Raw genomic sequence first — 22,746 nt, forward strand, 5'->3', positions numbered from 1 at the left:
ATATTTTAAAAAGAGACCACATGAAAAATGTTCATGGGGCAAATGCCCCATTTATTCTCATCTACACAAAATCAGCATTATGGATCAAAGGCACATTTGGTGTAATATCAAGTATATTTTCTGCATTATACTAAACATCCAGTTTTCTCCCATGTTATAATATTACATATAAATACAGTCACATAAAATTGTATAAGCACATAAAGATAACAAACAGCAGAATTAACGGAGAAATACAGCATTTATGAAACAAGCTGATTGATTAGCAGTTCTGTAGTGTCAGGTTTCATCTATGTGTGTGTGTGTGTGTGTGTGTGTGTGTGTGTGTGTGTGTGTGTGTGTGCGCGTGTGTGTGTGTGTGTGTGTGTCCTTTAGAAAAAACCCGACCTGGCACACTATACGTGTGAATGTAACCATATTTCAGTTTGTGATGCTCCTGTGTTGACCTCCATCCTGTCGTCTTGCTTATTCACACACTCAGAGTGAGAAAAGATGATCATGTGAGGTATCCTGTTGCTGGCTAGATTGTGGTGGCCGTCTGGGTGTGGAAGATGGCACATTGAGAATCGTCTGGCTGCTGTAGTCTGCCGCCTTCGCCCGATCCTCCAGGAACTTATCAAACTCTGAAATGGTGACACGTATAATTTAATATTTGTGTGTGTCTGAAAATATTATCATTACTCAAAAGAAGTGACAGGACCAGACATACCTTCACTGGAAACTCCCTCGCAAACTGAAGACTGCTCTTCCTGTTTTTACGTACACAAAGAATAAAGATTAAGTCATGCTGTTATCACCCTGTTTTTACTATATATATATATATATACACGTGTTCTCTTACCACATCAGAAGATAACCATTTGTCAATATCATTCTGCAAAGAGTTTTTCGCTGGTGGAATCTAAAAGAAATTAAATGACCCTGAGTTTTATTTATTTGTAATATTAAAACAGGGATATTACTCCAAACAAAAACCAGCTGCATCTTACTGCTGCTGTACACCCTCCTCCTGTGACCTGCAGCCTGGTATCAAGAGCTCCAGCCAGGCCCTCCACAGCTCCTGGATCTTCATACCTAACACTGAACACACACAACCACACACAGATCAGGCATATACAGTACATAAAAAATACACTCAGACACTTTGTTAGGTACACCTGTTCAACTGCTCGTTATTGTAAATGTCTAAATGTTTCTGGCAAAGACTGAGGTCCTTCAACATCTGCCAGAAAATGCTCAGGATTTTCTATGAGTCTGTTGTGGCCAGTGCAATCCTCTATGCTGTTGCATGCTGGGGGAGCAGGCTGAGGGTCGCAGATGCCAACAGACTCGATAAACTGATCCGTAAGGCCAGTAATGTTGTGGGGATGGAGCTGGACTCACTTAAGGTGGTGTCGGAGAGGCGGATGTTGTCCAAGATAAAGACAATGTTGGATGACACCTCCCACCCACTCCATGACATGCTGGTCAGTCACAGGAGCACGTTCAGTGAGAGACTGAGATTACCGAAAAGCACCACTGAACGACACAGGAAATCATTCCTGCCTGTGGCCATCTCCCTGTACAACTCATCCACTTAACACACTGTTTACTGCAATAGCTACACCCTTTTTGCACATGTTCTTCCTTTTTCAGCTATTTATTAATAAGTGACTTTTATGTATATATATGTATGTATATATTGTGCTATTCTTACTTAGTGTATTGTCTGTCTTTGTTACTGTTTGTTTATACTGGAGCACTGTAACCAAAAATAATTTCCCCTAGGGATCAATAAAGTATTCTGATTCTGATTCTGATTAATCAGCCAATCACATAGCAGCAACCCAGTGCATTTACGCGTGTAGACAAGTAGGCTGAAGTTCAAACCGAGCATCAGAACGGTGGAGAAAGGGGACTTAAGTGACTTTAAACAATGCATGGCTGCTGGTACCAGATGGGTTCCTCTGAGTCAGGGGTTTCAAACTCGCGGCCCAGGGGCCGCTTGTGGCCCATGTCACCCCTGCTTGCGGCCTTAACTCGGTTTCCCTGAGTCTTTTCCCGTGTTGTAGTTGTGTGTCTTATTTTGAAAGAAATATATACATGTTACCATAGCGACCAGAGAGCATTAAGGGGCAGAGAGGAGGATGTTACTCTCAGTCTTGTTGGCGCATTTCAGGAGGACGTTGCTAATACAGTTACACAATTACACAGCGAATTCGCGTTTATTATTATATTTACAAAATACCACAGCTTTTGTCTTGGTTGTATCATTTTATTTTGTTGTATTTATCCGCGACACCTTAAAGGCTGGTCCGTGAAGATATTGTTTGACATTAAACCGGTCCATTGTGCAAAAAGGGTTGGGGACTGCTGCTATAAATCATTTACTAGTTGTTAAATATAAATGGTGACAAGGTCTGCTGGATTTCCTTATTGGAAAGGTCTTTGTTAAAGGCTCTGTGTTTCTAATAAATTGTATTTGCTTACAGTATGTCCAAAACTCAAAACTTAGCTTAAGGTTAAGAATTAAAAACAGCTCTGATAGGAAGATTGTAATTGTCAGGGCCTTAAAGTATTGTTTTGATAAGTATAATTGTGATGATCATAATCTAGAACATTAATAAATCTACTTGTTATTAGTGGCATGCAGATCCCTAACATAGAAAATGCAGAGGGGGTGATGACATTATTTATATCCATCATAAGTAAGTAACACTCACCTTTTCCTCTGGTCAGCCAGAGAGCTGCCTCTGGTTTGGGCAAACATGTCAAATTCCTCCTCTTCATCTGCAATGCAGAAGTCATCATTTTATTTACTTTGTTATCTAATTGCTGTTAATTAAACTTGTGGTATAACTTTAGAGAAAAAAAATTTGTATTAAATTTGACCATGTTTTCATAAACATATATTTAAAATGTTAAGCAGTAGTAGCATACAGTTGCAGCAGTTACAGAGGAGAAGTTCCTATAACCACTGTTGTTGCCCTTCATCACATGAGGTGACACTGGTCAACATGGAGCTTATGCATTTTTAAACATTCCCTGCCCATGTGACGTTCAGCCACAGTATCCTGTTTTTATCATAAGACAACGGCTGAATAATCAATGTTGCTCAAGGAGCACAATTACCCAGAGGCTTCTACAGAGCTACAATAAAAAGATCTGCTCGGATACTGTAAACACTAAAAAAGGTGATTCAGCACTTCCTGTATTACTTCTATTTGATGTTTTCTTTATGAAAGGAAAGCAGAAAAAGCCATCCAAATATTCTTTCAGCGACACACTATCCAAGTTCCCCAAAACAATCAATATAACTGAATACTGCAGCAGATTATCATGTAAGTGTTAATTGTTAGGATGTTTATCATTTCATATCATAACCTGATGATATGCTATGAAACTTCACCAACAGGCTATGTTTAACCCACAGGAAGTACGAGCATCACGCCGCTGCAGTAAGATCTGCTTCTTATGAAGTTAACGCCTTGCCTAAGGAACACAGATTTATATACACTATTTAAAAGGAAGCTCTTTGAAGGAGCTACCTCAACAAGACAAGACTCTACTGTACATCTGCATCTAAAGAATAAAGGCCACTTTTTCAAAGATGCCAATGTTTACATTTGGACCAAGAAGACACATGGTTTGAAAGAGGAGCAAAGGACACCATCTATGTCCACTGTGAACGAGCATGGGGTGGTTTGGACACCTCTCATTTCATGACTTCATTGTAAGTGGGTGACAGTTGGACACCAACTGTCACCCACTTACAATGAAGTCATGAAATCCCTTCCCAGATGGCTCAACTTCCACGCACGTCTTGTGTCAGGTGACGTCAATAAACCACATGATAGGGTAAGGCAATGTCTCACAATGGTTTCACCCGAAACCCCCGGTGATAATGACCCACGCCTTTTTTCACACCTTGGTTCATGTGATAATCTACATGATTGATAGTGGGTTAACAACCCTCCCACGGGACAACCCCAACTAGGATATCAATACCTGGGACTCTCCACCTTTTGGTTTTATTACTGAAGAAGCCTCTTGGATGAGAGGTGAAACATCTTTACAGTTTTTTAAAAAGTCCAGTTGCTTTTGTTCCAAGCTCCTGGGAATGCCATGACCTGGACGTCTAAGAAACTACACAGACAAATGTCCATTGCTGTATTTCTAGTCTTTAGATTCATTATTAATTAAACTGACTTGAGTCACAGGAAGCCTCAGTAAAACAAGGGTTATACTGGAATATCTCTCCAGCAGAAAGAGAAGTGATATATGAACAAGATCAGCAACTAGTGTGAAAACCATCTGATTTCACTTTACACTCAATTTACTCCCTTTTCTTTAAAATTCGAACTTAGTATCAAAGTAAAGTATCCAAAATGGCCTTTTTTGTAGTCTAAATTCTAGGAATTGTAGTTTCACTATGGCAGAAGCACCTAAATGTGTGAATGTAGTCAGATTTTCTGAGTATCATAGTTCCCATTTTCTAAGTGGTTGTTTTCCCAACAACTTCAAAGAAACGCGATAAGGAAAAGACAGTGTTTTTTGAACTGAACCGGAAAGAAGCTCAAAGTTACTCAAAGTTTACTGACTGTGATTGGCTGATTGCAGCTGACTGGTACTGGTGCTGGCGGCTGGTTGGCTGGTTGTTGAAATGACAGCTGGTTGTCTGACAGTGGAAGGCTCAGAACTGAGGTTGATAAGGTTTGTTGAAGAGCTCTGAAAAGTGGGAGAGAGCTTATACTCATTGCTTAAATGACAGTTTACTATTTTCAGACACACGGTGCAGCACACGTCATGTTAAAGAAAATTAAACAAGAGGATCTTTTACCTGTTGTGTATTAGCAATCTGTGCCTTGTTCAATCTGTCAAACCTAAAACACAATTACAGCACACTGTTGAGCACACTGTGGTTGCATCTCATCACTGCCTTATAAATAAAATCTGAAACATGCACCTCTCATAGCGAATGAAGGCGTTGTTGAGGTCATCATTGACCACGAGCAGCTCTTCAATAAATCCTTCATCCAGCAGTTGAGGAATTAGCTCCACCACCCGAGTCTGCATGCTCTTACAGACAGAGAACAGCTGCTGCTTGGACAGAGGAGGAAAGAAAAATCAAATTATTTTGTCCCCAAATGACGGAGTGATTTTAAATAGATAATTTTCAGTCATTGGTATTATTCTGCTACATCAAAAATTACTTTCATATTTTGTTTTCATCCTGATTTTAATCCTTTGACAATAACATGAGTCATGCTCTAAACTTAGATAACACTAAAGGCAACAGTTTTACAGGTGGCATGAGACATCAAAGCAAACGTGCACTTCAGTAAAAACAAAATAATAAAGCTAAACATGAATTTAGATTCAGACTGGTGACATTAATGGATGGAAAACAATCACTCTAAAACCTGAAACACCTCTGAAACCTTTCAGTCAGTGTTGTTAATCTAATGTGGTCTCGTCACAACAGGAACTAAACTATGTGAAATAATATACAAAAATCTACATTAACTTGGTACAACAGCCAATATGTCCTTAAACTTTATTTGCTATGGCTTAACATTTTATGTTTGTCTTTTTTCACAAATAATGTCTTACAGTGGACAGGACTGATTGAAATGTGGATACTGTTACCTGTGACCTAAAAGTAAATGTAGGAAAGGGGCATAAAAGTAGGGAGCTCCAACACCTCCCTGGCCACTCAACACACACTTGACTGCCTCTTGGACGAACACCCAGTTCATCATCACCATAATCTTTTGAGTAGTCCAACTGCCTTTCAGCAATTACCAATGTCACCCGAGTCTATAGTGCTGGGGATGATGATGCCCAGGTCCTTGCCTTTGTCCCCCACACGTTTCAAAATGCACCCAACCGCAAAGCCAATCTCTGTGGGCCCATTTGGACTGTGAATGTCTGGGCCCCATGGGTTAAGGCTAGGCCACTGGACACTCAGCAGTGAGCTTCCCATCCAATTTGGCTGAAGGAGCGGCCAAAGTGATAGCTCAGTAGGTAGAGTGGTGGCCCCATAATCGGAAGGTTGGGGGTTTGGATCCCCTGAACAGCTAACCTGAGGTACCCCTGAGCAAGGTACTGTCCCTACACACTGCTCCCCGGGCGCTAGATTGGTGGCTGCCCACTGCTTCACTGAGTGAATGGGTTAAATGCAGAGAGGACTTTCCCCACGGGAATCAATAAAGTATACATTATTATCATTACTTTATTAAAGTGGCGTAGCTCAGATGTGTCCAAGTTATGCTCCTAGGATCACAGTAGCAAAGAAACCCCTCAACCACATTAAGGTGACAATTCTTTGTGTCAAAAAGGAGTTGTGTGGTTCAGGCATATGATGAGGATGCTTCCTGGACACTCCCCTTTAGAGGTTTTTCAGTCTCACCCAGGTGGAGGGAAACCCCAGTGCAGACTGAGAACTTATCCCTAGGAGGGACTAGAAAATGTTACTAAGGAACAGGATATTCTGCAATTTCCTTCTAGCTTGCTGACACTGCAATTTGACTTTGGATAAGTGGCTGAAAATAAATGGATGGGTGAAATACCACAAACGTACAACAATAGAATATTGTATGGAAACTATATGGTTTCTCCCACAAAACGCTACGTCCAGATGAACAGATTCAACTTTTGGAGATTTACTTTCCTGGATGATTGAGAATGCATCAAGACGATATATAGTGCATTGATTTTAGAATACAGTTTAGGTCCTTAAACTCACAACGGGAAATACACTATATTCACAGTCCACAGCTCCTAAAGGCATTTCTGACACACACATACACACAGACCTGTAGCAGCTGTGTATCATCTGGCTGGCTCTGTCCAGGGATTAGCTCATTTAGCATTTCAGACATCACTTTGAGATTTCCTCTCACCAGATCAAGCTCACTTCGCAACTTCTGCTCCTGGAGTAGAGAAAAATACAAAAAGCAGTCAAACACTGCTAGAAAGGCCACAGTGATGCACTGATGTTACATGAAAATAAGATAAGCCACAAAGAGAGGCGTTTTTGGTCAGTGGAACCTGTTCTGCAGAAAGTGAGACTGGTCCTTCACTGGGCTGAAATGAAGGTGATGTATTCTGAATGGAAATACTTGAAGCAGCTTCCAGTTGTGACTCATTCGTAGGAGCAGTGACAGAGGGGATCTCAGCGGTTCCATTTTCTGGGGTGCTCTGCAAGATTTGTCAGAGAGGTACGGTACAATAAATATCTAAACATTCAAGTGGTGTTTTGTTTTTTCACTGGAAGATAGTCTCACCCTATTTGGAGTGTGGATGGGGGACAGAGCATCCAGGTCTGTCATGGGGAACTCCAGACCTCGTCTTCTTAGGTCATCGTATACATGTACCACCCCCGACAGGGAGGAAGAGCTTCGAAATGCATCAGCCCATGACTGAAGATGAAAAAAAGCATGTAACAGATTGTAAAGAGATGACTGACCCCTAAATCTGCATCCAGTGACACATAGAACAACACATAAAAAGCAACATGCAGAGAACAGAAGTGTACTGTCCTACAGCATTTCTAAGCCTGAGACTATGTTAATGTTAGCGCTCTTTGTTTATGATTACCCACAAGGACTCCGACCATGTAGCAGGGGAATGTACATAACAATGCAGACACTTAGATTTTGAGCATTAAAGATAATACTGTTGCACATTTCCATAGACCTAACAGAGTCTGTGAGACTGATTCCAGCCTCACAATGTAAATATTTAGACCTCTTTAAGTTAACTTGAAGTCAGTGTAAGCAATTTTAAGAGGTCCCTTCTACAAAAAGCGATTGTGTTAGGTTGTCTAATTTGAATTGACTAATAAAAAAAACAGTGGCAATTGATTTGTTATACAAATCATCTTAAGCTAAAGCTCTAGTGCCAGGATGTCAAACTCATTTTACATCGAGGACCACATATAGCCCATTTGATCTGGAGTGGGCCAGACAAGTGAAATTCAATTTTCTGTCAGTGTAAAGATATTTAACTGCACATTTAATCCCTGAGATATCTTAATATAAGCTAAAGAAATGCTATTTCAACAATGCATCTCAGTTTTTTTACATGACAAATGTCTAAAATTACAGAAAAAAAACCTGGTAGCTCTCTGCCCCATATTTATAAAACATAAAGATTTTGTTGACTGATGAAAATGCAACAACATTTTGGTCATTTAATTACTTATTTCACCTCTGTAATATCCTTGATATTTATAATTGAGCGATTTGTATATATTAGCGCTATTCCTTAAATTTTTAAACTTTGCAATATATTGTATTATTTAATTAGTTCAGTCTGTTGGGATTATTAAAGTATCCAGATTCTGATTAAATATTTGGGTGTAGTATAAGTGGCTGTGGGGGTGGTGGGGCTGTAAAGCTTCAAAAAAGTAAAAAAATTGATGCCCTCCTTTATATTTTCCAAAGCCGTCCACCGGGCTGGATTGGAGTCTTTGCTGGGCCAATTCTGCCCCCAGGCTGTAGGGTTTGACACCACTACTCTAGTGCATTAACACTCAGTCACGTACATACCTGTATGAGGCTGAGGATCCTGTCATGGAGGATAGTGGGCGGGTTATTTTTGGGCAGAATAGAACGAACCAAAACCCCTTCAACAAACTCCTGTGAGGCAACCAAAACGTGGAAACGATGGCCACAGTTCTTCACACACGCCTCCAGAACCTATATGAGAGGGAAAAAAATCAACACAACACGTAACATATAAAAAAATGTGATTTTAGCTGCAAAATGAAAGTCTCTCCCTCTCTCTAGCATGACATCAATGGGTTAACTAAGACCCGAGTTAACTGAGCTACTTGCACAAGTAAACAGAAATCATCTCCTCTTGGATAACAGCCAACCAGGACAAAGATCATTTCGACCTTCAAAATATTCCTCTCACATCTGACAGGCCATGACAGAACAAATAACACAAAAAGAAAAACATACAATCTTTGACAGACAATTACTCACAGTGAGAGCCAACATAATCTCTCTGAAGTTCTTGTTTCCTACTATTCTCTTCTTAATGGCTTTAACTGCATCTCTCGGCCTGGGGGAAAAGCATCACATGATGTTTGTTTACTTATCCATACTAAAGTTTAAAAATTAAAATATGCAACATAAGTCATTAACAAAAGACTGTAGATTATTAAATTAAAAAGGGGTTTTCTCTGGCAGAACTACACATAATAACTTATTTTGTAATGGAGAATTTAGAGACTTTGTTTTGCTGCTTTAACCTGTTTTTTCTACTCGAGTGCAAAGAAAATGCACATGCTAGTGTTTACTTCTCCACAATTTATCTAGTGGACATAACTATATATATAGTTATTTATAGGGGACAAATAATTATATATATGAAATAAGTACATGTTTGAAAATTATTTGCATATTAACGTATAATTTCACAGTTTCATGGTCATATCTGTTAGGTAATTTTTTAATCTGTAAACTGTAAATCTTCAGTTCAGTCGCACTTACATTCATTGAAGTTTGTACTTCCATAGACATGGTGAAAATTGATTTTTCTCTGACTATCTGCTACCACAAGTATTTATGCAGTGATAAAAACCTTTAACACTGACAACATAAAATGTTAAAATCTTTCCTCCTTTAAAATCTCACAAAAGCTTTAAAACATGTATGTTAGGCTCATTGTTGTTTTGGGTGTGCCCCGCCTCATGCCACATGACAGCTGGGATGAGCTCAACAATACCCCATTAGCCTTTTACAGCCGAGGGGTAGAAAATAGCAAAACAAAAAATATAACTGTCTTAACTGGGACAGGTAACCTAAATTTTTAACCCTATTCACCTGTTCTGTCTCTTCTGAATTAATTACTTTCAATTCAGTTTCATTAATTTTATTTATTTGGCCCAAATTTTCAAAAGCAGTCTTCTTAAGGTGTTTGATATTGGAAGGTAAAGAGCCTATAATACAACAATCAAACTATCCACTGTGAGCATGTACCTCGTGACAGTGGGGAGGAAAAAGTCCCTTATAACAGGAAACTTTCAGAAAAACATGTGTCAAGAGAGGCTTTCTCAGCAGAATACAAAGTGCGTAATTAACTAGAAGACAGTGTTAGACATAAGTAGGTCAATGGTGACAACCAGCACCGAAAGTAGCAACAAACCTATAAAGGAAGTGACCCAGTAATGCAAAAGCAAAACATGGAAACATGCTTACATAACTTGCCTTAGCTATTTATCTCTTGAAGTCATTAAAAAAACAAATTTAAACTTTTTATTAGTTTGTGTCATTTATTATTACTAATACTATTATTAACAAAGCTAAAATTTTATATAATGAGCATGTGTAATAACAAGTTTGACTTCGATGTGACTTGTACACAGAAAACAAGAAATAAGGAATTAATAGAACAACTGTTGTCTCTTCCTGGCTGTGTGCTTCACTGACAGACCAAAAACACCCCAACATAACAACAACATCATCCCTACCCTTCGTCTGTCTCATTGATGATGTCACAGATCTCCATGTTGAGCCCCCAGTCTTCTGACTCTAGCGATCCATTGGTCGCTTGCTCTGTCAACAGGAAGGGAATGAGATCAAACTAAATTTAATATGATAATACTGAAATTCAAATATGTGAAAATCACAATAAACAGAGGACTTCCCCCTTCTTTCATGACATCGACATAACACAACACATTTAAGGGTTCAATATTTCTGTTTCACAGACCAGACTTGAAGGTCTACTTATCATAATGCAAAAGACAAAAATTTGAACTGGTAGTCTATATTTGTAAAAGAAAGGTCACCATTTGATCATTTCATACTCTACTTTCATAAGGAAGCTTTTTTTTCAATTATTATCAGGGACAATGGGAAACAGTTTACACATTTGCACAACGTAGTGTTCATTATGCTAGGAATTAAATAGCAACAGCACAGATTAAACCAGGGTTAACTGATTTTTAAGGCCTGTTTTGGGAAATATACAGTATACTCGATATCATTTAAGCAGACAAATACCTTATTAACACATTTATTAACACTTTATAAATACACGTGCTAAATATACCTCTGTGCCTACCAGCTCATTACCAAGTGTGTGTCTGTCTGCTGTTTAGTACTGACCAGGTCAAGTCGGTTTTAGAGCTTTTAGCAGAAAAAAAGGCAAAAAGGTGAAGATGTGACAGATAAAATCCTACATGAGACACTATGTGCATGCCACACACACATCCCATTCACTGTTTACATAAAATTACTGATTAGTGCCATTTTATTAAGGACAGTAATAGTAGTAACAGTAATAGTAACAGAAGCTGCAAAAATAGGAAATTCATGAGACTACTAAAAAAAACCACAGCTAAAATTAACAACTGCACAGAGATATGAGAACTTTTTGTCTGTTTTAAAAATAACCGCTGACAGCTTATTTAGTTATACTTCTCTAACTAACTCTTTGCCTTCTCAAGCCGTAAACCAAGACAACACTGGTGAGAACCTCAAAATATGTAACTTCTTTCAGATAACAATCCTCAGTGTAATGTTGCCTGACTAGACTTCATTAATGTAGTTGAGCTGCACATGATTCTTAAAAATCAGACATGCACGACAGTCAGTTTTACAACACGGGCAGGAGTCTTGCCAAAACACGTATCCGCCCATCCAGATACCCATTATAAGCTAGCTAAACATCAGGGTTTATAATTAAAATAAATTAATTTAACTCTAAGGTAAACAGCTCCCACATGCATATTAAAGCTGTTTAACCACAAGACACAAAAGTAGCCTGAAAAAAAGACATTACATCCACTGATGAGGATGGTGCAAACACGAGAGAGCTGTGCGTTTGTTCGTGTGTTGACTAAGCAGGTGCAGCTTTAAATATGAAAAGTGAAGAATAGTTCTTACAAAGCAATACACACTGTCTGACAGACTGACCACTTTAAATTCCAGGGTAAGTTAAAATATGATGTGTTTTCTTTCAAATAATTTTTCCTATAAATTGACAGAAAAATGAAAATATTGGTCATATTCTTTTACCAAAAGGTCCCACTCTTTTTAACCCAACAAAAAACTTAAAATACAATAACACTGTCTTGATAGTTTCAGTAACTCATTATTTGTAGCATTGGGCTGATTAGAAAGGTTTCCCCTAAAATCCTGCATCCTCCAAACTATTTTGCAATCAAAGCCTGCTTTTTTTCCCCATTCCACCCTACACGGGCTCTTCATAAGTCTCTAAATCTCCTTTAATTCCTTTCCAACACTCCCCACACTTCTCAATCCCATTTACTCCATTTCCCTCCTCACCCCCTCCCACTCTCTTTCCCCAGCTCCCTCCACTTCATGTGACTGTCAGCTGATTCTGCTCTCATTTGCCTCAGAAGTAGCTGACATTTATATGTGAGAAAGTGAGTGGATGAGATAAGAGGAAGGAAGGCATGAGGTGGGTGTGTGACATTTTCTTAATACCGATGACTGTCCTGATGTTACACATCTTTCCAGGCATCTGCACTTGCAGTGGATTGTGGGAGCTTTTAGTGGCTGGATAAAATTTAAAAAAAAAAACTATCCCGGTGCCATTACGAGGAAATGGCAGATGCTTCATAAGATGTGTGACGGCACACACTTGTTGACACTTACGCATAAAGTGTGAAACTGTAACACATCAGTGATTAAGGAAGTGAGAAGCAACACCAAGCGGCTTCCGGATTCGCCAAATGAATTGCCACTCAATTTATATCGACCAATCACGTGGAAGAATCAAGGGAATTAATCCCGCCTCTCCTGCGTCATTGGCTGTAAAAACTATCTTATTTTTCCTGACAAATTTGGAGTTGATTAATAAATAAAATAAAATACGAAAGCCGGAAGTAAACGGCTTTGTCGCAATTGTCACGTGTTAACAGAGTTTCAAAAGCAAAACGCAAAACATTGAAAATATACAAATGGGAGCAAACTGAACCGACTTGAACACAACTCTGAGCGGTTTTAAAAAGGAGCTGCTTACCGATTCTCTGTCCGACCGGCGTTGAAAATGGGTTTCCTATGAGAAACTCAATTTTCTCCCCGAGTGAAAACATCCTCGAAAATTATAAGCGTCCGCTACTGAAGTGAATCAGTTTGCTTGTTGTGTGTCTTGTTGTGTTTGCTTTTGCTTTCAGTGTCAGCCGCTGGCTCTGAGGCGCACTCGCTCGTGGGGTCACGTGAAAACGCACGCAGCCAGGAAACAGCATCAGCGTACAGACCAACGCTGAAGCTTCTTCACACCTCCAACACTTTCCTAGGTGGGGAAAAAGTGTAGACTTTAATCATTTAAGTAGAAGTTCAGATATTCGCCTTAAAAATACTCTGGTGAAAGATGGTAAAAGTACCGATTACTCAAAAAGTTCAGGCTCTGACATTTCTATCAGCTATTTTTGTTCAGTGGTAACTGAACGTCATGCTGTATTAGTATATAATTTTTTAAAAAAAATTCCCCGCTCGCCAATGCGGGCGGTCAATTCTTCAAGCTCGGGTCCTCTACCAGAGGCCTGGGAGGTTGAGGGTCCTGCGCAGTATCTTAGCTGTTCCTAGGACTGCGCTCTTCTGGACAGAGATCTCCGATGTTGTTCCCGGGATCTGCTGGAGGAGTCACTGCACCTAGTGCTCCGATTACCACCTAGTGTGGTTACTGGAGTGGACTACTGGAACAAGAAGACATCGGTATATATATATGTGTGTGTGTGTGTGTGTGTGTGTGTGTGTGTGTGTGTGTGTGTGTGTGTGTGTGTGTGTGTGTGTATGATTTCACCCACATTTTAAGTGGAAAAACGAGCACAGTGGGTTTCAGCAGGTAGGAGAACCTTAAAATTGGTTGTAAGCGTGTAGAAAAGTATCCAAACTAATAATCATTTCTTTTTTGAGCTCCAGCAGATTTTCTTTGTGTAGTGGCTGTGGTCAGCTGACATGTGCTGGTGCTGCTCTGAGGTTTCCAGCCCTTTGTGGATTTACACAGCTGATTTCAACAAGATGTAACCCAATATTTCACAAGCTATCTTGGCTGATTTGCATTCCCTTTGCTGAAAGGGTACTGTTTATTCTGTCCGACAATATAAAGTTGGTAGAAGAATGAATCTAAGCATTATATTGTCAACTTAAATTCAAAGTTATTTCTGCTACAACTAATGTAACCTAATATTAACCATTCACAGTTATTTACTGTTTATTTACCACAGTACAGCAAACTAATCTGTTTATTCTGAACTAAACTGCAGAGTATTTTCATGCAACCTTTAAATACTTAAGTTAGTATACCTTAGTTACTTACAGTTTGTTTAACAATGTGAACAAAAATAACAGATATGATATATATCTAATATAACATACACATCCAATACCTGATTAAAAATAAGGACATTACATGTAAGCTTTAAATTTCCAGTTTATCAAATGCCAGTGGGCAGACATTAACTATAGCTGCTCTTCTTCCTCTCCGATCCTGTATTTCTTACATCTTTCCCCTTCTCTGAGTTACCTTATCTCTCATTCTGGGAAATACAACAGCTGTACATTTAGAAAGCAGACACAGTGTGTCACAAACTCCATAAAAATGTTTGTGTGATATTTGCTGACGTTTGTTGAGCTGGTAGAAATGCAGAAATCAAGTTTTCAGTGATGAGAAATGAAAACTTCGCTCAGATGTTTTAAATCTAAAGTAAGGAGCCTGTTTTGAAAATGTAAGCCATAGAAAGCACCGACCTTTGTGTTAAAATGTAGGAAGTATAAGTAATAATTTGTCAGAAAAATAAATACTCAAGTAAAGTCAGATACCTGTAAATTCTACTTAAGTACTTAAGTGTCATTTCACTGAGCACAAATGTCTTGAGAAATGTCAAAGGAGAATGGTCAGGCTTCTTCGAGATGATAGGATGGCAAGCATGACTCCATCCTGCCTTGGTGGTTTAATGATATAGGCAATAGTTTCTTGGGCCCTGATACCAACAGAGCAGTGTTTAAACACAGTGTTTAAACACTACCTACAACCTATTTAATGTTTAAGCTACATCTAATACAGCTTGCCCTCAAAAGAGTTCAATTTAGCCAACAGGAAGGGTTTGCACATTGCAAAAGTTGCAAAGAAAGCACGTGTGCATTTTACACTTTCACTGTATTTTTCCATAGAGAGCTTTGTGCTGCAGGTGCAATTTAATCCAAGCCCAATGTCTGAATCGTCGGTTTACAGCTTTCTCATTAACAAACATCACAGCCATGGTCAGTTATCCTACACCAAAGTCCAATGAGCCTGTTGACAGGTTTCTCTGATTTAATACAGTAATGTGTCTTTGTAATTACATCGGCTGAATGTGGAAACCTCAGACTGACTTTAATCTTTTTTTTTTAATAGAATATTAATTGAAGGTGAACATCTTAAGAACATACTAAAACTTATTTACACCACAAAAAAAAAACTTAAAAGGGGGGTTGGGGTTGAGGGGGAAACTGGTTTGTGCTATTTAAGCTACCTTGACATGCAGATCTTTGCACTGTCTGCATACAGAAACTGTTTGTCCTATATGCTTAAAAATCAAGTTGCTAGTAGACATAGACTAAAGACCATATTTCTAAGTGTCATAATCATAATAATAATTTGGTTGCTTCCATCTTTTCTCAACTTTATTGTCATGTTTGTGTCTGCACACTCACTAAATAAAGACAGCGGGGAAAAAAAAAGATCCACTAGTGCCGCCATTTATTCTATAGACCATTCGCATCAGTTTACTTGACTTGAAAAAAAAAACCCCACTTCAGCATTAGCTCTCTGTGGTCCAAAACAGGACCAAGATGCAAATTTTTTTTTAACTGCAATCCCTATCTACATGCTGTGGATATGTGCGTAACCTCTATTATACCTGATACGGGACAGTGAGAAAAGCCTGGTTTGACCAGTTCTCCAAAACTGCAAGTGCCCCTAATCTAATGAATCTCTCACCATGAACAGGTTGTGTTCCAAATACACATTACATAGGTTATAACAAGCTGGTAGTTCTTCAGTATGAAATCTTATGTATTCCAGAAATATGTGCAGGGCCCGCTTCTGTATAGCTATAACACAGCAACTTGGAAGAAGAAAGTACAGTGAACATATGGAAAAGTAGTACACTGGCAAAGGAAAAACCTTAAAGCCTTGACTCTAGTGTCTATATTTTATAACTATCTTATTTTCCAGGTGTATATGTGTGATCAGATTTTGGTTTTTATGACAGTAAATGCAACGGGGGGTGAAATACAACTTGATTAAATTCATTCACTTATTTTTATGACTGTCAGTCTTGCAAATGTTTTCAGATGTTTTGAGACTGTGTAGCTTTGATTCAAAATCACCACCTCATCTTCATACAGTCGTTAATGCCAACGGCACCATCTGGTGTCGTCAGTGTGGCTTGCATTAAAACGAAATGGGTGGGAAAAAAATGAAAATGGAAATGAATTGTTGGCACGGTGGTTAGCACTGTTGGCTCACAGCAAGAAGATCCTGAGTTCAATTCTACCATCAGGCCAGGGTCTTCCATTGTGGAGTTTGCATGTTCTCCCTGTGTTTGCATGGGTACTCCAGCTTCCTCCCACAGTCCAAAGACATGCAGTTAGTGGGAATAGGTTAACTGGAAGCTTTAAATTGCCCATAGGTGCGAATGGTTGTCCTTTTCTATATGTCAGCCCTGCGACAGACTGGTGACCTGTCCAGGGTGTACCCTGCCTCTCGCCCTAAGATAGCTTGCATAGGCAGTAATTCATTAGTTTAATCTTTAAACTGAATTTTACAATATTTTACTCTGAATTGTGGTGGAGTATAAAACAAGGAATAAAATAAATTATTCTAATAAAGTACAAGTTCTTTATATATACTGTTACAATGGTGGATATTCATTTCACATTTCAAGTTTCAATTAATGAGGTTACTGTCTGTATAATCCCTCTGAGCAAAGGGCTCAGACTCCAGGCTGCTCTGAATGCCCCATGTCAGCAAAAGAATCATGCTGTTGGATCTTAATGATGTTAATGAGGGCGTAAATAATTAATCTCAGACTGTGAGCACAGAAGCCACACCCACCTGCTGTTCAAAACTTTCCAAGGTTTGTTAGATGCAGCCAATCAGAAGAAAGATGCCTTAAAGGAAGATTTGATATGTTTTTACATTTGCAGTAAAAAATAATACCCTACATGACACCTGCTGAACTTTGAAGGATATTATGGGAATCTCAAACCAGTGAAACAGTATAATGGGAGTATGTGGTGCACATTAAGAACAGAGGTCTACAGAGGTGAAAAGGTGCCTTGCTAGAGGGGGCGTTTACACCGATCTGTAATAGGACGACATGGTGTTGCAGTGGTTAGTAGTCTCACCTCAGAGCAAGAATATTCTTCTCAGAATTAACAAATTTGTTTACGTGAACATTTTTTGTGTTTGGTTAATTTATATACTAACTAACTTTTAGTTAAGTATATTTAAATGATTATGGCTATTAAATTGAATGGAATTACCTAAAATTGAATGCTGTTTTCATGACCTTTTTTTTAGCTAGTCTTGTCTGGCAACTTTTGCAATCACAATTATGATCTAAAGTGCTAATTAAGTTTTCTTTTTCAAGACAACTAAATAGAGAATTTCAGACTTTTTCTCAGAATTCTGAAAAACAATGAGTCTGCATACAGAGAGGAGGTACTGAGTCACACAGAAAGGCTCTGCAGAGAGTCATAAAAGCTCACAAAACATCACAATCCAATAGCTACCTACCCTGGAAGACATCTTCACCTTTCGTTACCTGGATAGTTACCTAGAAGTTTATCTTATCCCACCCATTATCTGTTTGAACCGTTACCCTCAAGAAAACATCACAGTCTGTTAAAATAAGCACCACACAATCTGTGAGATGGCTACGAGTAACTTTTTTCTCTAATGGTTAAAATTTTATTTGTGAAGAAGTTCATGAAGTTGTTACTATTACTCAAAGGAATGCTTGGCTCAACAGAGCTCTGACTTTTTGTCAGCCTGGCTACAGTGCTGAAGAGAAACCTCCGGTTGTTCTTATTTCCTTCAATCAGTGATGAATACTAAGATGTTCTAGCTTTACAAAGGGCTTTTCTATAGAGCAGCAAACTGGCTTTTCAGGCTAAATAATGATTTTCTAAATTAGTAAGACATTATTTCCTCTACAGTTTACGAATTATCTGCTTTAAGGTGCACATTTGAGTTATACCAGGGAGTCAAGTACTTCTGATTTGAAGCTTTCTCTTTCAGAGGAGCTACAGTATCCAAAGTTGTACGTAGTGAAGAAGTAAAAATAATAAGACAATCAACCTTTGTTGGAGTAGCGTTCAGGTAGCTGCTCTGCTCTGTGTTGGCACAAGAAGATAACAGTGGATGAATTATATCCTTAAACTAAGTTACACTTAGCACTTTCAGAAAGATCTCTGCTGTGATCAAATCTCTTCCCCGGTGTTGTGTCATACATTAATGTAAATTTAAATGTTATTAGGAAAGAGAGGGTTTTAAGGAAACACTCTTAAATGTTCAGTTTCTGTGCCATATTTTCAAACAAGATCAAGAGTGTGATTAAAGTGGTGGGTGGGTTCTTTTACATTTTGAATGAAGCCAATTGAGTCTAAAAATAGATTATATGACGTGATGAGGCTGTCATTTTTAGTAGCTACATGGATGTTAAAATCACCCACAATAATTATTTTATCTGAGCTGAGCACTAAACCAGATTCAAAAGTCTGAGTAAGGCCCCGGTGGACAATAGATAACAACAAATAAAACTGTTTTTTGAATTTTCCAGCTAGTGTGGTCAAGGCTAGGCTTCAGGTTTTCAAATGAATTAAAACTCTTTGTCTATGGTTGATTAACAATCCAAGTAACCAGGTTTCTGTTACAACGTGGTGATTATGTTCATTTAAATTGCTTAAAATTAGCCAAATTAGTTGATGTAAATACTTTAAATACAATAAATAAGTAAACATGCAAAAGCTGCATGTCAGACTCACACATGACACGTTTATCTGTCTACATAAAAGCTTATTTTTCTCAAAATACTTCTTAAACTGTAACCATGCAACTCTGTATGACGTAATGCACGTTTTGTATTTCTGTGTTATCACCACAAGGTGGAGGCATTGAATCTATGCGCACCACCCGAGCTACTGTTTGTCAAGTTTGATTTGTGTTGGTCAGGACGAGGAAGCTGGCCGTTATTGTTTCTGCAACACAACATACATCCTTATTAACAAATACATTTATTCTGACATTTACCTTCGGTCTTCCTTCTTTCACACCGCGTATCCAGTCCAGGGAGAACACGTTTGATCGATTCTATAACTTGAACAAAAGCCTAAGGCTGTGAGAATCAGTGACCTTTGAGCTCTTGGATTCTCCACAGCCTACCCCTGGGCGTTCTTGCATGACCCTCGTAGCAAAACATAAACCCAAAGAGCTTTCTTTGTGTTGTTGTAGTAGTTGCTCATTCTCATGCACAGAAACAAAGCCAGTCACAAAACTCCAAACATTTTTTAAACAAAATTTGATAAAGTGTTACCTCTTCGACATTATCTCAGGAGGCGGAGTGCTTTTTGCATACCCCCACCCCCTAAGGGTTTGCTGGATCAATGAGTCAGATTACAGTCCCACTTGGTTTCTGAGACATGATAGGCGGAAAACCAACTTGTTATCGCTGTACGTCAGGCTTCGACTTGCAGCAGCTTAAACCCCGACACCATTGTTCACACAACTTTAGGCCTCCGTGACATCTGTGTTTCCTGAGCAAGCAGCGGCTCATGCAACAGCTGAGCAGGAAATTGTGGAGAGGGAAACTTTACCAATTAACACACTCATTCATGTATAGAAAGGCTTTTTGGGTACATTAACAAAAAAAAAGGGGGGGGGGGGGGTATCCTTTTCTAGATCTTTCCAATAAGCTCTCAATGTATCACGTTATGTTTGTCTTCCCGGAAAAAACTTGGAGAAAACCTCACACATAAACATGTTTTAATCCCAAAGTGCCCCGCAATAAATGACATAACCATCGGCAGTTTCAGGAGATTAAGTCTTGGACATGCATGCATGTATACATGAATGCACTTGTGTGTGGATCTGTGTGTAGTTGTGCCGCTTGTAAATTGATCCCTCCTGCTCTTGCTGGTTCGTTGTGCAGAGAAGGGGCGAGGAGGAGGAGGAGGAGGAGGAAGAAAAGGAGGAGGAGGGAGCTGAAACAGGAAGGAAAGCAGGCGGAGAGGGACGGGAGGGAGGCTGTGAATGCTAACAAGCCCCGTCGTAACTGTATAGCTGTGTAGGTAGGGTTTGATAAAACATCTTGCAATGGAGAGGAACGACGACCACTATTAAAAGTCCTACTATGCGCCAGCGCAGAGTCCGCCTTGCGCGCGTGCAGCAGCCTCACCGTCGTCGGCACGTTTGATCAGAAAAACCGTCTTTTTTCCTCTGAGTGAAATGTATCGCGACTGCTCGGGATTCACATTCTGACAATGGAGATTGAAAATATCGTGGCCAACACGGTTCTCCTGAAGGCACGGGAAGGTAAGTTCAGCTTAATGGCTTCAAGAATGAATCGTCTTTTCTCGCCCTCTTCGGCGACTTGGCCGTAGCTTTCCGCCTGTCCTTCTCGGGATTTATGCCTTCTCTGTCTCGCATCCCTGCGCAGTGCTTTGTCTCCGGGCAGAACCCAAACATGTTCTGCCGAAATCGGCTGCTCGCACACGAACTGCACGCAGATTCACCGGGGCACCTTAACGTAAGGCCCCGAAGGCTGGAGATGAACAAGGCAGGGAGTGTTTGCAGCATCGCGCTTAGATGGCTGCATTAAATTGAAGGCTGTCGAGCGAATTTTTTCACACAGGCGGCAGTGGTTTGGTGGATATTTACGATGACATAACGGACATTTAATGATATCCACGTTATTGACTGTGGAGCGAAATTTGGCTGCGCAGCGGGGCTCTTTGCGCCGGTGCCTTCTTACCTGTCATTATAGGTTTCGGTGTATTTAAAGCCTAATTAGGAAGGTAAAGTCAACGTGTGGTGTTTTGACGCAGAAGTATGCGGCTGCATTGGCTGTTGATTAGACGGGAAGGGGGTTGTGTGATAGTGAGGGGCTTCTGGAGACTAGAAGGTAGCCCCGGCGGCCCAGGCTCCACAGCCTCGATCGTGCACACTGCTCAGTGGGCCGGGGATCCCACAGAGGCAGCTCACCTGGAGGTGGAAAAGAGGCGAGTATCCATCTGTTTTCCATGAGATGGCAGAGCAGCGAGGCCACTTTTGTAGCCAGTGAGTGGGCGCTGGGTGGGTGTGCAACACTGTATCAGCAGCCAGAGGAGGGGCGGGGGGGAGAGAAGAAGTGTAATTACTGCTCAACGATTTCCACTCGTGTGTTTTTTTTTCTCTCTTTCTTCCCCCTCCAAACGAAATCGAGCAGGAGGCTTTGTGATTTCAGATGATATTATGCAAGCTGATGCATTTTTCTCGAAAGCAAATTCACTCACAAGCCCGAAAGGCTGGAGTGGGGGTCGCGCCTCGGTGTGCAGAGGCCTTCCCTGCTTATGGTTTACATTATATTCAGAATGCGTTTCAGTTGGAGACTGAACGCCAACACTGCCGTGAAATGGATTGTTCACGGCAGCTGTGAATCCATTTCATAGCAGCAGTTGCTCCGTACGAGGCGAAGCACCAGGCTCTCCTTTCGCTGCCTTTAAATGGTGCTCGGCATAGGCTTGCCACGAATGTCCCGATGTTACTGCACAAGAGTCGGATCTACAGGCTCAATACCTGCCAGAGTTCACCTTCTCTTATCACCAGAGTCCCCCCCAAAGGCCCTCGGACCACAAAGATAGCGGGAAGAGCACATCTGTCAACAATTTCACAATGTTATACATAATTAAAGCATTGGAAACGGAGAGATTTATTGATTAACCGGTTAGTCATTTAACAGGCAGTTGATCACGTCAGTTTATTGAGCGAAAATACAAAGCTCTAGCTTATTACACCTTTACACTGTTTTTATTTGGTTGGAAAGGGTGGAAAGTGAAATCACCAGCACCACAAGCATCCTCAGTATAGTTAGAGTTGCGTTTTTATATTTCTCCCTGCCATACTATTCACCATTCATTGTCTTAATTATCATTAAGCCTAAAACAGCTAACGACCCCTCAGTTTATTCCTGGAAGGTGCACTGGAGACTAGTTGGATGTTAAATCATCTTTCCATAGGCGGGTGTTCTCAGCTGGCAAAGCCTTTCACAATGCCACAGTGACAGTTGTCAACAATGGCAGAGTAACTAGTTGCAGAGCGAACAGCACCTTTAAAAGCACACAAATCCAGACAGAAAGCAGCTTCTATGCATCACATTGCAGTGGCCTTCTATCCAAGAGTCTCTCTTTGGTTACCTTCATGCCACACTGTACATAACAGCGTTTGCATGACCCTGCTGATGTGTCCTTCAGCAAGACATTAAATCACTTGCTCTGTAGCTCTCTGACCTCACTGTGGAGAGAGAAAATTACAGATTATTAGTCTTAAGCTGCGCAAACCAACTCGGGTTCTGTTGACAGTTTTCGTCTTCTCTGAATTACCGCTACACGTTTGTTGGTGTCCAGAAAACTGTTGAGTGTCACTTTATACAGTCATTCTTTATACACCTGTGCATGTGAAACTGGGTGGCCACAGTGAGAAGTGTTATGATAGGGTGTGTTCAGTCTGGCGCAGTTGAAATGACACGCGTCAAAG

At 40.0% G+C, this 22,746-nt stretch overlaps 2 protein-coding genes across 3 annotated transcripts in view; one reads left to right on the forward strand and one right to left on the reverse strand.

Moving 5' to 3' along the window:
* Positions 1-26: 26 nt before the first annotated feature.
* Positions 27-19,408, reverse strand: LOC116331563 (target of Myb protein 1-like). Of its 2 annotated transcripts, none has more exons than XM_039613852.1 (16): positions 19,267-19,408; positions 12,988-13,260; positions 10,466-10,550; positions 8,976-9,054; positions 8,535-8,684; positions 7,269-7,403; positions 7,033-7,182; positions 6,798-6,914; positions 4,946-5,079; positions 4,820-4,862; positions 4,581-4,707; positions 2,703-2,769; positions 990-1,080; positions 842-901; positions 710-749; positions 27-623 (listed from the first exon to the last, which is right to left on the reverse strand). In XM_039613852.1, the coding sequence occupies exons 2-16, from the start codon at positions 13,058-13,060 to the stop codon at positions 478-480; spliced, it is 1,497 nt and encodes a 498-aa protein (XP_039469786.1). In that variant the 5' UTR covers positions 13,061-13,260; positions 19,267-19,408; the 3' UTR covers positions 27-477. The 2 variants fall into 2 exon arrangements, with proteins under 2 accessions (XP_039469786.1, XP_031610156.1); XM_031754296.2 differs by lacking the exon at positions 19,267-19,408 and adding an exon at positions 13,352-13,534.
* Positions 19,409-20,215: 807 nt separating this feature from the next.
* grk4 (G protein-coupled receptor kinase 4) overlaps positions 20,216-22,746 on the forward strand; it is a 49,195-nt gene continuing 46,664 nt past the window's right edge. Inside the window, exon 1 of the mRNA XM_031754314.2 lies at positions 20,216-20,547. Within this exon, the coding sequence (XP_031610174.1) occupies positions 20,496-20,547 (52 nt within the window). The 5' untranslated portion in view covers positions 20,216-20,495. The remainder of the gene's footprint in view (positions 20,548-22,746) is intronic.

This window comes from Oreochromis aureus, linkage group 6 (assembly GCF_013358895.1).
Source record: "Oreochromis aureus strain Israel breed Guangdong linkage group 6, ZZ_aureus, whole genome shotgun sequence".
Classification (NCBI taxonomy): domain Eukaryota; kingdom Metazoa; phylum Chordata; class Actinopteri; order Cichliformes; family Cichlidae; genus Oreochromis; species Oreochromis aureus.

Coding starts and splice junctions, on each gene's coding strand:
- LOC116331563 (XM_039613852.1), bottom strand. CDS start 13,060: ATGTTTTCACTCGGGGAGAAAATTGAGTTTCTCATAGGAAACCCATTT. Junction 5,080..6,797: donor ATGATACACAGCTGCTACAG/GTCTGTGTGTAT, acceptor CTGTCCAAGCAG/CAGCTGTTCTCTGTCTGTAA. Junction 624..709: donor CGAGGGAGTTTCCAGTGAAG/GTATGTCTGGTC, acceptor TCACCATTTCAG/AGTTTGATAAGTTCCTGGAG.